This window comes from Salvelinus sp. IW2-2015, linkage group LG3 (assembly GCF_002910315.2).
Source record: "Salvelinus sp. IW2-2015 linkage group LG3, ASM291031v2, whole genome shotgun sequence".
In the NCBI taxonomy this organism is placed as follows: domain Eukaryota; kingdom Metazoa; phylum Chordata; class Actinopteri; order Salmoniformes; family Salmonidae; genus Salvelinus; species Salvelinus sp. IW2-2015.
The window spans coordinates 22308220-22323529 of NC_036840.1; the positions used below are offsets into that span (position 1 = coordinate 22308220).

General features: G+C 42.7%; 2 protein-coding genes across 3 annotated transcripts in view; one reads left to right on the top strand and one right to left on the bottom strand.

Moving 5' to 3' along the window:
- The window catches only part of LOC111952605 (leukotriene B4 receptor 1), a 4271-nt gene extending 2683 nt beyond the window's left edge, over window positions 1-1588 (bottom strand). The window contains exons 1-2 of one of the 2 annotated variants that reach the window (XM_023971463.3): window positions 1509-1588; window positions 29-572 (exon numbers count right to left, since the gene is read on the bottom strand). In XM_023971463.3, coding sequence (XP_023827231.1) covers window positions 29-571 — 543 coding nt within the window. In that variant the 5' untranslated portion in view covers window position 572; window positions 1509-1588. Of the gene's footprint in view, window positions 1-28; window positions 573-1508 lie in introns of those variants that run through there. The other variant, XM_023971473.3, reaches the window with a different exon arrangement.
- A 4014-nt stretch (window positions 1589-5602) lies between these two features.
- LOC111952620 (leukotriene B4 receptor 1-like) lies at window positions 5603-14237 on the top strand. The gene is given in 6 exon segments (XM_023971482.2): window positions 5603-6430; window positions 10270-10835; window positions 11350-11395; window positions 11397-11535; window positions 11538-11620; window positions 11819-14237. Coding segments are annotated over 5 exon segments (1158 nt in total). The 5' UTR covers window positions 5603-6430; window positions 10270-10329; the 3' UTR covers window positions 12203-14237.
- Window positions 14238-15310: the final 1073 nt, after the last annotated feature.

The following is a 15310-nucleotide window of genomic DNA, read 5'->3' on the forward strand; positions in this document are numbered from 1 at the left end:
TGAAGGAATATTCTGTCAGTAAAGTTACCTGGTGGGCGGGCCCGGGGTGATGCGTGGTACACTCCCCCTTTCGGACCTGTCGGTACACAAGCTGAGGAGTGGGCAGCACCATAGCCAGCGCCCACACCACACCCATGATAGGAAAGAGCCTTGACTTCGTCCGGACGCGCTGGGACCAGAAGGGGTGTAGCACGCCAAGGAGTCGGTCGACGCCCATCAAGGTAATCAATAGGATGCTGAGGTACATGTTGACGCCACAGACGTAATGCAGGAGCTTACACATTATCTCTCCAAACTCCCAGATTCTGACCTTGAAGAGCTGGTGAATGAAGAAGGGTGCAGAGAGCAGCACGAGTGCGTCAGCGGCCGATAGCTGGAGGATCAAGAGGGACGCGATGGAACGGCGACTCAGGCGGAATAGTATGGTCCAAACCACTAGGAGATTTCCGGGAAGACCAATGGCCATAGCAACCAGGAGAAAGGAGATTCCAACAGAATAAGGGATGGATGGGTTGGGAGCAGATGAGTTGGTAGAGAAGTAGGTGGTGGTATTCCCTGCTGTGGATTCCATCCTGAGAGTCGGAATTGAGAAAGAGCGACAGAATTGAGAAAGAGAGACAGAGAGCGAGACAGACAGAGAGAGACGTAAAACAAGTGGTGAGGAAATAGATGATTTTCTCATCGAGAAAGAGGAAGTTGCTTGATTCGTTGTTTAGCAACCCTGTGTCAGATTATTGTGAAATGTATTTGTCAGCAGTACATTTTGTAGTGAATTTCAATCACAGATAAAGACAGTAGGTTACTTAAGACAGACAGGAAAGGAGGTTGGTCGGGGAGGATGGGTGGGGATATAACATGAAAGTCTAGCAACCCGAAGGTTACGGGATTGTATCTCAACATTAGACAACTATTACATTTGAGCTAATTAGCAACTTTGTAACTACTTTGCAAACCCTTCCACTAACCCTAACCTTAACCCTTTAACCTAACCTTAACCATTTAACTACTTAGCTATCATGTTATCTGACGCTAACCTTAACCCCCAAAACCTAACACTGACTTTAATCCCTAACCCTAACCTTAACCCCTAGCCTAGCTAACGTTAGCAGCCTAGCTAACGTTAGCAGCCTAGCTAACGTTAGCAGCCTAGCTAACGTTAGCAGCCTAGCTAACAAATTGGAATTTGTGTAATGTACTCATGCGTTGTGAAAATAGTGTAATACACATGAAATGTGTTGTGATGAAAATCATGTAACACACATGGAATAGTGCACTTTTTCATGTACCTGTCATGAATTTCGAATAAGTCATTTGTGTCTATTTCACAATAAGCTGTGATAGTGTGTTTGCATACACTTTATGCAAAATAGCATCAAAATTCATCAACATGCATAAAGAAACATATCAGCGACACACAATCCATGCTGTTCAATTCCTTAAAACTTAAAAGTCAATTTTAAAAGATTTACAAGGTATAATTCATAAAAATGCTGCAAATAATGAAATACCTCTTATCTCTTCAGCGTCTCATTCGTGTGTAATATTTATTGGGCATATTTGGCCTCATGTTGTAACCTGTCATATTGTAACCTGTTCCACAGGTTCACACACACACTAACAGCTAACAGGCCACAGACATGCATGGAAGTATCTGATGAGTCAAACAGCAACCAGATAATGTCTATATATAGACATTATACACAACATAAATATACACAATACTCTGTAGTCTCTCTCTCTCCTTCTCGCTCTGACTCTCTCTTGTGCCTCTCTTTTCTCTCTCTCTCTCTCTCTCTCTCTCTCTCTCTCTCGCATGCTGTCACAGATACATGGTGATCAGAGAAAAAGGGGAAGGTGTTGGGCAAAACAGTGTCTTGATCTTAAATGATCAGCTGCCTCAAGTGGTGTGCTATGGAGGATATGACGTCATTTGAGAAATAGAGTTCTCATATATTGGCTACATTTACAAATTCACACAGCATCAACATACTGTAAATATTTAACTCTACTTCAGTTGTAGTTCAACCAAATAGACAGCACATAGACTTCAATCATCAACTGTTCGTATATAATCTGTTGCCGGATCACAACCCAACATGCTATTTCCTCCCTAAAACTTGAATGTGTGTGTGGTGTGTAATTAATCAGCTCATGGGGGAAAAGGAGAGGACTGTCAGAAATATTACATGATGGAGAGAGATGATTTTTTTTTAATTTTTTGGGCACAATTTAGCTATTTGTCATACATACAGTTGAAGTCGGAAATGTACATACACAGCCAAATACATTTCAACTCATTTTTTCACAATTCCTGACATTTAATCCGAGTAAAAATTCCCTGTCTTAGGTCAGTTAGGATCACCACTTTATTTTAAGAATGTGAAATGTCAGAATAATAGTAGAGAGAATGATTTATTTCAGCTTTTATTTCTTTCATCACATTCCCAGTGGGTCAGAAGTTTACATACACTCAATTCGTTTTTGGTAGCATTGCCTTTAAATTGTGTAACTTGGGTCAAACGTTTCGGGTAGCCTTCCACAAGCTTCCCACAATAAGTTGGGTGAATTTTGTCCCATTCCTCCTGACAGAGCTGGTGTAACTGAGTCAGGTTTGTAGGTCTCCTTGCTCGCACACGCTTTTTCAGTTCTGCCCACTAATTTTATATGGGATTGAGGTCAGGGCTTTGTGATGGCCACTCCAATACCTTGACTTTGTTGTCCTTAAGCCATTTTGCAACAACTTTGGAAGTGTGCTTGGGGTCATTGTCCAGTTGGAAGACCCATTTGCGACCAAGCTTTAACTTCCTGACTGATGTCTTGAGATGTTGCTTCAATATATCCACATCATTTTCCATCCTCATGATGCCATCTATTTTGTGAAGTGCACCAGTCCCTCCTGCAGCAAAGCACCCCCACAACATGATGCTGCCACCCCCGTGCTTCACGGTTGGGATTGTGTTCTTTGGCTCGCAAGCCCCCCTTTTTTCCTCCTAACATAACGATAGTCATTATGGCCAAACAGTTCTATTTTTGTTTCATCAGACCAGAGGACATTTTCCAAAAAGTACAATCTTTGTCCCCATGTGCAGTTGCAAACCGTAGTCTGGCTTTTTTATGGCAGTTTTTGAGCAGTGGCTTCTTCCTTGCTGAGCGGCCTTTCAGGTTATGTCGATATAGGACTTGTTTTACTGTGGATATAGATACTTTTGTACCTGTTTCCTCGGGCGTCTTCACAAGGTCCTTTGCTGTTGTTCTGGGATTGATTTGCACTTTTCGCACCAAAGTACGTTCATCTCTAGTAGACAGAACGCCTACCTGAGCGGTATGACGGCTGCGTGGTCCCATGGTGTTTATACTTGCGTACTATTGTTTGTACAGATGAATGTGGTACCTTCAGGCGTTTGGAAGTTGCTTCCAAGGATGAACCAGACTTGTGGAGGTCTACAATTTTCTATGAGGTCTTGGGTGATTTCTTTTGATTTTCCCATGATGTTAAGCAAAGAGGCACTGCGTTTGAAGGTAGGCCTTGAAATGCATCCACAGGTACACCTCCAATTAACTCAAATTATGTCAACTAACCTATCAGAAGCTTCTAAAGCCATGACATTTTCTGGATTTTTCCAAGCTGTTTAAAGGCACAGTCAACTTAGTGTATGTAAACCTCTGGCCCACTGGAATTGTGATACAGTGAATTATAAGTGAAATAATCTGTCTGTAAAACAATTGTTGGAAAAATTACTTGTCATGTACAAATTAGATGTCCTAAGCGACTTGCCAAAACTATAGTTTGTTAACAAGAACTTTGTGGGGTGGTTGAAAAACGAGTTTTAATGACTCCAACCTAAGTGTATGTAAACTTCTGACTTCAACTGTAGCAAAATTCCAATGCCAACAAAGTAAAACATCTCATTGCATAGCAGTATCAAAGCAGGTCCCCCTCTCCCACCACACAGGGAACCCCACATTCTTCTAAATTCCCACCAACTTGAAATATCCCACCGACATCAATTCAACGTCTATTTCATGTTGGTTCAATGTAATTTAATTGAAATTATATGGAACAAATGTTGATTCACCCATTGTGTGCCCGGTGGGATGGTGACAGGGAAATGAAGAGAGCAAGCAGGTCAGCAAGGCAGACAACAGACAACAATGACGGATGGATATTTAACAGTATGACGTATATATGACACGTTACGTTATTGCATATGCTTAATGCAATAGGATGTGTCAACATAAATGACCAGGTTGGAACAGAAGGATATCATCGCATTTGAACATGGCCAAATGGGGTGATCGCAGACTTCCTTCCTTATTTTTGGCGATATCATATCCCCAGTGCTTCCCCTCTCTTGCGTTCAAGAACATGATGCAATAATGGCAGAAGGAGTACAAGAGTGAGGAGAGAAGGAAGACTGAGACGTGGAGGCAAATGGACGGACGGGCAGTCAGATAGACGGACAGATAAAACATTTACAAAATAGCCAACAAATGCACTTCCTGTGGATTTGCTCTGAGAAGATCAATGGTAAAACGAAGATAACTCCACAAGTGAACCAGCTCATAAAGGTCAGCGTTGTGAAGTGTAAAGCCAATATAATTTTTTTATATTTGTTGATACAAACATTGTGTATAGTGTCCAGAATGAAACGTTTCGGAGGGGAGGTGTGTTTTATTTTCCCTTGTTTGTGACGATGTGATGTCCATGTGCGTGTATGGCTGTATGTGATGATGTGTTGAAGATAAGTACATGATCTTTGCATGCCTATCAATGCTGAATGGAAATACAGCCACAGGGACCTAGCTGTAAACAAGTCCCTCTGGCCTTTGTCCAGTGCTTATTTGGAACCAGATCTTGCCGGAACAGGATCCGGAACTGTTTCATTCCGGAACCTATTTGCCAGGATCCTTAACTCTGATGGCATGAAAAATCATTTCCACCAGGGGTGCAACTTTCATGGGGGACAAGTGACAGTTTTATCATTGGAATGTGATATAAAACAAGGCAACGGTGTGCTTTAGGACCATGCGGATGCCTCCGAGCGGCCGGGTAGGCTGTTTGGAGTGTTTATCCGACTGGATTTAAGACCACGTGGACACCACAGAGTGGGCTGCCAGGCTGTGTGAAGGCAAAGCTTCTGGAAGGCTGGCTGGACCAGCACAGGAGCGTTGGGTATAGTTCAGTGTACGCGTTGCGCTCTTTCACCGAGTTGTAAAAGGAACAGAAACTGGCTACTCTTTAGTTGACTGATATGCCTTACGCTGGCAAGGTAACTGCTTATTAACTCGACCGAAAAAATTAAACTAGTGTTTATTCGCAGTGCTGAGCTAATATTGTAACTGACATGTAACGTTAGTTAATGTTTCATCCCCTCTCGACTGAGGTGAATGAATAAGCTACACTTCCTACGTTTTGCATAGTACTATAGGTTAATGCCTACCTTTTTAGGAGGACGATTTGCAGGCAGAGACAAATTAATGGGTGATCCATACTTATTGAAAATGAAAAGGCACAATGCTCGCTCACCATAGTAGACTAACCTATGTGCCTGTTGTGTCTTTTCAATCATATTTAAATTTGTTGATTGCACTTCTACTCACGTTGGTTGAGTGCCCTCCACTTCTTTTCATTATCAATATTTATTTGCAGACACTGTAGTAAACTACAGTCTCATCGTATTTAAGTTCATTTCATATTCAAGTTAACTGACACGTGATTCTCCACCCATGTAGGCAGCCTACTATTTCAACGAGACTACACATACTAGGCGTACTTGAACTCTCATGCCCAACTAGGAGAGGTAGGCTACTGAAGGTGAAGCACCGGATTCTGAATGTATGAATAATGCAAAAAATGTGTTTTTAGGCTAACTCGTACAGTAGGTAGGCTAACGTATACAAAGCAGAAAGAGGACCGTTTCAAAATAATCTGTGGGACAACAAAAATATTTTAATCACCAAAGTAGTTGTCTGACCGCCCGCTCCCGCCTGCAGCATGAAAAATCGGGACCTGCAGGCATGCCACGGAAATGCAGCCCTCTAGTGCAGTCAGTACACAACGCTATGCTCATCATGTCTTAAAGGGATCAGATGGTGACAGGGGTCCCAGTAGTGTCAGACAGCCAGGGAAGACCAGTCTACGGAGCTCAGGGGAATTTTGCAGTATATTCAGTGAATGATGCAAAGTTCCATCTTGAATTGATGGGTAGACCTACAGTAGCTACAGGACAGCAGATTACGTTTAAAGCTACAGTCTGGGATCTGAGAATAATGGTCATTTCAATTATTGAACCATTGTTTCTATTCTTGGGTAATACAATGTATAAATGTACACCAAGGTAATTCTTTGTCATGCCTCATTTCAGGAGGATCAGATGGTGACAGGAGTCTCAGCAGCCAGGCAGCTAGGGAAGACCAGTCTGTGACAGAGGTGAGGAGATACAACACTTTCTTCTCTCTGTCCAGTAAACACTGGACAAGCCAGATGCCATTTTAAGCCAGTCTGACAAACTTCCAAAGTTGATTTCCAAACTGTATCGAGGGTTGATAGAGGCTTTTCCCGATGACACAACACAAAAATGCGAGGAAGACCTGGGAGACGCTTCTGGTAATGATGAGAGAATACAGATCTGTTAGAATGCCCGGTCATGTTCATATAATCTCACGCATAAATTACTGCAGTTTAAGACCATCCATAGAATGTACTATATGCCAGTGAAACTGACTGTCATGCACTCAGAAATTGTATTATTCTGCTGGAGGTGTAAAACACAAAAAGGGGACATATTTGCATATGTTATGGTCTTGTGAAGGCTGGCTGAAATCTGTCAACGAGTATGTTCTTTAATCTCAGCAAGTCTACAGATTCTCCCTGTTTTTGTTTGCTTTGTTTGCTAATGTTAATACTGGAGACTGTTGTCTGAAGACACTGTGTAGCCAAGCATTTATAGCGGCTAAGAAATGCATTGCCATTAATTGGAAGGTTGGTTATCCTTCCACAATGTATGGAACAAATGTCAAGTTATGTACAGTATCACTAGATTTGTTTTAAGATTAAGGTATACTGTGCAACTTTCATAAGGTTTGGATGCCTTATATGGAATACTGTACGACAAAAGGAGTCTGTATTGAAAACATGTCCACGTCAGAGGAGATTTAGGCAATCCCTAGCTGCTGGGCTGCTCAGTCCTGGCCTTGGGGGTCTGCTCTACTGTTGTCACTCGCCCCTTGGCCTAACACACCTCTGAAAACAATAATGAATGTTTCACTAAGATCCTAAAGCTGATTGGGGTGTGTTGGGTTGGGGCGCTGCAGGGTGGTGGACCCTTAGGGGCAGGATGGGGTGACCCAGCTATTGTGTACAAGTGAAAAGAGCTCTACAGTACTATTAGGCCTATGATATGAATTATATGGAGGGTACACTGTTTCTGTGTCTTAATGTGTAGGTGTATGTGTGTTTTCATTCTGCTTTTATTTTCCAAACCTTTCCCTTGAGATATAAAAAAAAGATGAGAAGAAAGTTGTGTTGGGGAGAGAACTGAGTTATTGACTAGACTGGTGGTGTTGTGCGTGTAGGCGGCTCGGGTTGGCTGGGCGGTCTGGCTGAAATTTGTTATAGAGGATGTCTTAAAGAAAATCAAAAGTTGTCTTTGTACTTTATTTGTAAGAGTTGTTCATTTGTTAGGCTATTGGTTAAAGGTGCAACACAATACTGATTATTGAATTATCATGGATCTAGTTCAGTCAATCACTTACCTAGCTTGATGACTGTGGGAATTTTTGCTTACTTTTTGTTCTACATAGAGATGGCTAGAAGGGCCATGGGTCGTATTAGATTGTGTAGAAATGCAGGAAATGTGCTTTAGATGCCCCAAAAAATGGGAGGGCCCCCAAACCCCTGCCAAGTTATGTCCCCCTCTGAAAATAGCACTGCTAGGTGATTTAAAAAGTCATAGTGAATTGATCAATAATATAATAATACTCTGAGCAAAAAACGTTTTTATTTTATTTACAATATGTTGAGTCTATGAGAATAGAAAGGTTCAGAACTTTTGTGAAACATCACAGTGCAGTTTAAAAAATATATGGCAAATAGAAATTGTAAAACTGGATGGTGTTCACAGATAGATGGGAAGGGTTGAGTGGAGCTGAAGGATGGGACTAAAAACAAACAAAAGATAACTATTGTAAAATATACTGTGTCCGTAAAATGTATATAGTATGTATAGGCTGGAAGTAGAAGCCTAAGTGTTGTTGTCCATTAGTTTACTCCAGGTAGGGGAGGGATGGTAGGGTTAGAGAAAAATAATAAAGGAAAATATATAAAAGTTTGGACAGTTACTGTTACTGTATATATTTACCCAAAAAATATATGGGGGATTGGAAATGATGCGGACAATTACATTGATGGAAGCCACAATCTATCTGCAATATTAAAGCTGATCTTCCCACTAAAAAAAGGTATATATATTTTTAGCATTATTATGTACCCCCCCACTTATAAAACAAAAGTTGCAGCCCTGATTTCCACTGTTTGCAATGCAAAAATTTGGCTAATTCAAGTTGACTCCTTCCGTCTGAGAGGTGGGGTACTCGGCTGAGAGTCAGACTCGGCCGACGTCATGTGGCCCGAGGCTGGGCCGCCTTCGGCAGTATTACTTATGGCTAGGATGCGGGGATTGAGCTCGGGCCGATTCCGGTGTGAGGTATCTGGCCCAAATGTATTACTTGGGGCTCGGGATGATTGGGGCTACTCTCTGGCAGATGATTACACGGGCTGCTTTATATAATTAACATTTCATAATTTATTTTTCTATATTTTGTCATTGTTTCTGTGAGAAAAAAAAATAGAATTAACATTTAAATAAAATTCTTTAAGAGTCCTGTGTAGTATTTTGATACTTTGTGCAGGGCAATTGATAAGCATTACAGATGCTGGGTCGAGACCCGTGCCGGCCGTGCCCGGGAGACCCATGAGGCGACACACATTTGGCCCAGCGTCGTCCGAGTTAGGGGAGGGTTTGGCCGGCCGGCCGGGATGTCTTTGTCCCATCGCGCTGTAGCGACTCCTATGGCGGGCCAGGCGCATGCACGCTGACACGGTCACCAGGTGTATGGTGTTTCCTCCTACACAAGAAGTTTTGTATGTAGAAAATGTATAATGGTAATATTTAAAATGACTAAATCGGGTATACATTTATTTAAATTTGCATCGGGCCGCTTCTGGGGGAAGTCGGCTGAATTCCGGTAGACGGAAACGGCCCAAGTACATCGGGCCGTTTCCGTCTACCGGAATTCAGCCGACTTTGCCGTCATCTTACCAGAATCTGGATTCTGGGCAGTCATTCATTTTGATTCCGGGCAGAGTCTGACACCTGATTCCTGGGCTGATACAATCAATTGGGCCGATACCTCATTGCTAGCTAGGGTAATCACCAGGCATGCCTACAGTCGGGATTGCATGGCAAATCTGTCAGTCATGCAGCCAAAACAGTTTACAGTTGGGAATGCACGGAAAATCTGTCAGTCATGCAGCCGAAACAGGCCTTTACTGATATTTCAGATACAATCGCGGCAAAAATACAGGTTGGAAAGCAAATGGATTCTGTTGAAAAGAGAAGACTATTCTGTCTGTAGGCTACCAAGTTTTCAACTTCCAAATAGACCTATTGAGCAAACAGCATTGTTTACCAAGTAAAACAAGAGATACGTTTTACCACGAGCACATCGCCAGTGAGTGAGTGAAACTGGAAAGCTTTTCTAGGACTGTAATTTCCTCCTGGTATTGTACAATATGTGTGTCCACACACCTAGGTCTAGGCTATTGATGTATTGAAGACAAGTTTGTTTTTATTGATCTCAGATTCTTAGTTTGTTAGTGTCAAAGTAGCCTGTCATTTTGATTTAAAATTATGTAGAATTGCATGAAATGCGTTTATAAAGGCCACATTTTTCACAAACCCTAGGCTACAAAATGTTTTCCCCATGTGTACAACTTCTGCAAACGCCTTTACTGAACTATGCCAGTACGCAAAAGCAGAGCTTCTGTTTGCTCTTTGTGGTCTAGGCTGGGTAACCATAAAGCACTTTGTGACAACTGTATGTTGATGAAAAAGTGTTTTATGGATACATTTGATTGATACTCTCTTTGGGAATTGTGTAATATCCATTGTTGTCCTCTCATTCTGTGTCTTTCTCTCTTCTATTCATAGAGCTATATTTCATACCATGTGTTCTAATTCTTATTTCTCTGGTCATTCTATTCAACAGTAGTGAGGACTGCTAATCCCGAAGATCTACAAACCACAGATTCTTCAATTCCCTCCCAAAATGGCGTCAGACCTCTCCATCTCCGCTGGCCCCCCAAGCTCCCCTCCACCTCTCCTCTCGCCTCCTCTCCTTTCTCACCTATCAAACCAGATCGGCATCTCCATCCTGGTCCTAGCATTCTTCTTCGGTTTCCCCGGTAACCTGTTTGTTGTGTGGTCGGTGCTGTGCCGTGTGAGGCATCGTTCAGTTACCTGCCTGCTCGTCTTAAACCTCGCCGTGGCCGACGCGTTGGTGTTGCTAAGCTCCCCGCTTTTCCTGCGCTTCCTGGCAGGCGGGCGAGGCTGGGAGTTCGGGGCGGTGGCCTGTAAATTGGTACACTACCTGTGCTGTGTCAACATGAACGTGTCCATCTACCTGATCATGCTGATGAGCTTGGATCGCTGGCTGGCAGTCGCAAGGCCCTTCCTGGCCCAGAGGATGAGGACAAAGAAAACCCTGATGGCCGTTCTACTGGGGATCTGGGTGCTGGCTTTCGTCTTTGCACTGCCCATGGCCTTCTATCGCAGGTGGGGCTGTTTGTATGGGTTGTGTGTATGGGTTGTGTGTATGGGAGAGGCATGAGAGAGAGGAAATATTAAAATACACTTACACGAACAAAAAGGCTTATCATTCTTCAATACTGATCTGAAGATTTTTGTTTGCATTACAGGCTGTTTATTTCTGTAGTTCCCGAGCTCTTAAACACTTCTCTAATAACCTGCGAAGTATGGCTGCAATAAAGACAACCTGGAACACTCCCATTGTCTCAATCAAACAAACTCTCTCTCTCTCTTTTGTCCTTATGCATTCCTCAAGTCACACACTGTGGTCCTGGGGAACATCCATGAGACCCATCATGTCTCCTTCATGTTGTAAAATGTCTCTATCTCTCCCTCTATCTCTCCCTCTATCTCTCTATCTCTCTCTCCTCTCTCTCTCTTCTCTCTCTCTCTCTCTCTCTCTCTCTCTCTCTCCTCTCTCTCTCTCTCTCTCTCTCTCTCTCTCTCTCTCTCTACTCTCTCTATATCTATATATACCTAGTAACCTGAAGCTGCACTTGAACAGCTCTGTGACCGTCTGCATGTCGGTACCACTGGAAAAGTGTGGGTCACCAGGTGTTCCAGTACCTGTTTGAGACCGTCCTGGGCTTCTTCCTCCCTTCCACTTTCATCATCGTCTGCTACACCTCTGTCATCTGTGGACTACGCAGGGCCATGTTCCAGCACAAGGGACGGGAAACCGTCTCATCCTCCTCATCATCGGCACCTTCGCTCTCTTCTGGCTGCCCTACCACGTGGTCAACATCTTACAGGTATGAGAGTTTGCCAATGTATTCAAGTACTGCACATTATGAAGCAGTTCATTTGTTGTGTGTCATACAGGTATAATAACAGGATTAAGCCCTATCTGTCTCTCTTGTATCTACCTCTCAACTCTTTGCCTCTCTCCTCTTCTCTCTCTCTCTCTCTCTCTCTCTCTCTCTCTCTCTCTCTCTCCTCTCTCTCCTCAGGTGATTGGTCTACTTGGTGGTAACGACACTCTGTTTAAAGCAGCCGCGGTGGCCCGTCCCAACGCCACAGCGCTCGCTTTCCTGAGCAGCAGCGTGAACCCTGTACTGTACGTATTCGCTGGCAGCTCCCACATCCGCCAGGCCGGCCTCAGCTTCATGGCCAAGCTCTTCGAGGGCACCAACATTGAGGGAGGGACCTCTGCCTCCTTTACCCGCAGCACAAAGTCCAGCCGGAGTGGTTCCTCAGCCCCACTCAAGCTGGGGCGGTCGGGGAAGGGGAAGGAGGGGGATGGGAATAGTGTGACGGAGCTGCAGGAAGTTGAGGTCAAGGTTAAGTCCAAGCCGGAGCTCAAGACTTTGACATCCAATGATCCGTTGGAGTAGTGTTACTTTTTGTGGCCTACTGTACTAGTCATAGGTTAACCGTATTTAATGTATTTCACAGATCTTTGATACAATTTGTGCTTTATAGCTCGCGTTTGTGGTTGCCTCCATGCAATTTCTGGATAAAAATATTATAAAATACCCTTAATGTTTTAACCTGTTGACAAATTGAGTCAGTATAGCGATTTCTTCAAGGAAGAAGGGAAGGAATTGTTCGAGACACTTACACGCAAGGTAGAGGGGAGAGTGTGGTAATTTGAGCCAAAGGGGTAAGTTGAGCCACCCTTGTTTCTCGGAAACCATACACAAAATTAATAATTTGACCCAATATTTTATGGTGTACGTGAAGGAAGAAACCACATGGGAAAAGCAAGTTAGGTCCAAAAAACGGATTTTCACCAAGTCAAATGAATTTATTGTGTTAGAGTTTATATGATGCTTGTATCTAAACCAAAGTAGATCATTTTCAGATTGTTCTATACATCAGTTTTGGTCTCGATAAGCTTCAACATGAGGTCCTAAACCTAGCATGAAAGTGCATCCTTGTAGTTGTGTGGGCTAATATAGTCAATGTTTGTTTTGGGGTAAGTTGAGCCAATGGCTAGTTGAGCAAATTGAAGTGTTTTCTTCTCATGCGTAATGCAAGGCATTATCACTGGGATATGAGGTAACAACAGGGCCTTGCCTATGTTAAACGTGTTTTAAAAAAGTACAGAAGTGTTTGTTAGGCATTTAGCCTGTGTTAAAATATGCTTAAATTATTTAAAGAGAAAAAAGTGATTGTAATTCTGTTGATACGTGTTTGGGAAATAAAGACAGACATGGTTTTAAAAAGGTAGTGGTAATATTTATTCAGTACAGAATTTTTTAGGCAGCTTTACTTACCACTTTCCTGCGGCTCAACTTACACCATACATACCCAGTTTTTAAAATATTTTTTATACAAGCTATGTTTTCTAAAACTGTAATATTTACATGGATTATGATTATTTACAAGGATATACAACATCCTGAAGAATATAGTGGTGCTGAACTTTGCTAGAAAGAATACTATATTTACCTTGACGGAGTGAAACTGAATGTAAACAATGGCTCAACTTATCCCAATGACTTGAGTTGTGTTTGGAAACTCGAATTTGCACGATGATCTCATTATTATAATCATAGTTAATTATTACAAAATATCTGGGCAGGCGAAGCAGTGTGGAACAGTTGCCAGCTATTGATGCACCATTATTCAAATGCTTTCAACACACAGATTCTAAAACGTCACGTACAGTGACTAACTTCAACAAACATAGCATACTGTAACAAACAAAAACAGAATGCATTAGATAACTTTGTACTTTAGGTGTCAATAGTAAGGGAGAGTGGGGTAAGTTGAGCAAGTCTTTACATTCAGCATCACTACATCAAGGGAAATACTATATTATTCCTAACAAAGATATCTACATATATTTCAGGATGTTTTGTATCCTTGGAAATAACCAGAATTCATGTAAACATAACATTTTTGAAAACATAGCCTTTCCAAAAAAAAAGGTTGTCTCTTGGCACAACTTACACTGGGTACGGGGTAAGTTGAGCATAGGGACAGGGTAAGTTGAGATGCCTTGGGGATAGTGGGTGATGGTGCTGGTAGGTCAAAGTTTAGAGAAGCAGTCAAATCAAATCTTATTGGTCACATACACATGGTTAGCAGATGTTAATGCGAGTGTAGCGAAATAGTTGTGCTTCTAGTTCCAACAGTGCAGTAATATCTAACAAGTAATCTAACAATTCCCAACAACTACCTAATACACACATCTAACAAGTAATCTAACAATTCCCCAACAACTACCTAATACACACAAATCTAAAGGGGTGAATGAGAATATGTACATATAAGTATATGGATGAGCGATGACCGAGCGGCATAGGCAAGGGGCAGTAGGTGGTATAAAATACAGTATATACATGTGATATGAGTAATGTAAGATATGTAAACATTATTAAAGTACCACTATTTAAAGTGGCATTGTTTAAAGTGACTAGTGATCCATTTATTAAAGTGTCTAGTGATTGGGTCTCAATACAGTATATACATGTGATATGAGTAATGTAAGATATGTAGACATTATTATTAAAGTGGCATTATTTAGAGTGGCATTGTTTAAAGTGACTAGCGATCCATTTATTAAAGTGTCCAGTGATTGGGTCTCAATGTAGGCAGCAGCCTCTCTGAGTTAGTGATTGCTGTTTAGCAGTCTGATGGCCTTGAGATAGAAGCTGTTTCTCAATCTCTCGGTCCCAGCTTTGATGCACCTGTACTGACCTCGCCTTCTGGATGATAGCTGTGTGAACAGGCAGTGGCTCGAGTGGTTGTTGTCCTTGATGATCTTTTTGGCCTTCCTGTGACATTGGGTGCTGTAGGTGTCATGGATGGCATGCAGCCTAACACGATGCTCTCGATTGTGCATCTGTAAAAGTTTGTCAGGGTTTTGGGTGATAAGCCAAATTTCTTCAGCCTCCTAAGGTTGAATAGGCGCTGTGGCGCCTTTTTCACCACACTGTTTGTGTGGGTGGACCATTTCAGTTTGTCTGTGATGTGTACGCCCAGGAACTTAAAACGTTCCACCTTCTCCACTGCTGTCCCTAAAATGTGTATAGGGGGGTGCTCCCTCTGCTGTTTCCTGAAGTCAACGATCATCTCCTTTGTTTTGTTGACATTGAGTGAGAGGTTGTTTTCATGACACTACACTCTGAGTGCCCTCACCTCTTCCCTGTAGGCTGTCTCGTCGTTGTTGGTGATCAAGCCCACTACTGCAGTGTCGTTGGCAAACTTGATGATTGAGTTGGAGGTGTGTATGGCCATGCAGTCGTGGGTGAACAGGGAGTACAGGAGGGGGCTGAGCACACACCCTGGTGGGGCCCCAGTGTTGAGGGTCAGCGAAGTGGAGATGTTGTTTCCTACCTTCACCACCTGGGGGCGGTCCGTCAGAAAGTCCAGAACCAGGTTGCACAGGGAGGGGTTGAGACACAGGGCCTCCAGCCTGATAATGAGCTTGGAGGGTACTATGGTGTTGAATGCTGAGCTGTAGTCAATGAACAGCATTCTTACATAGGTAT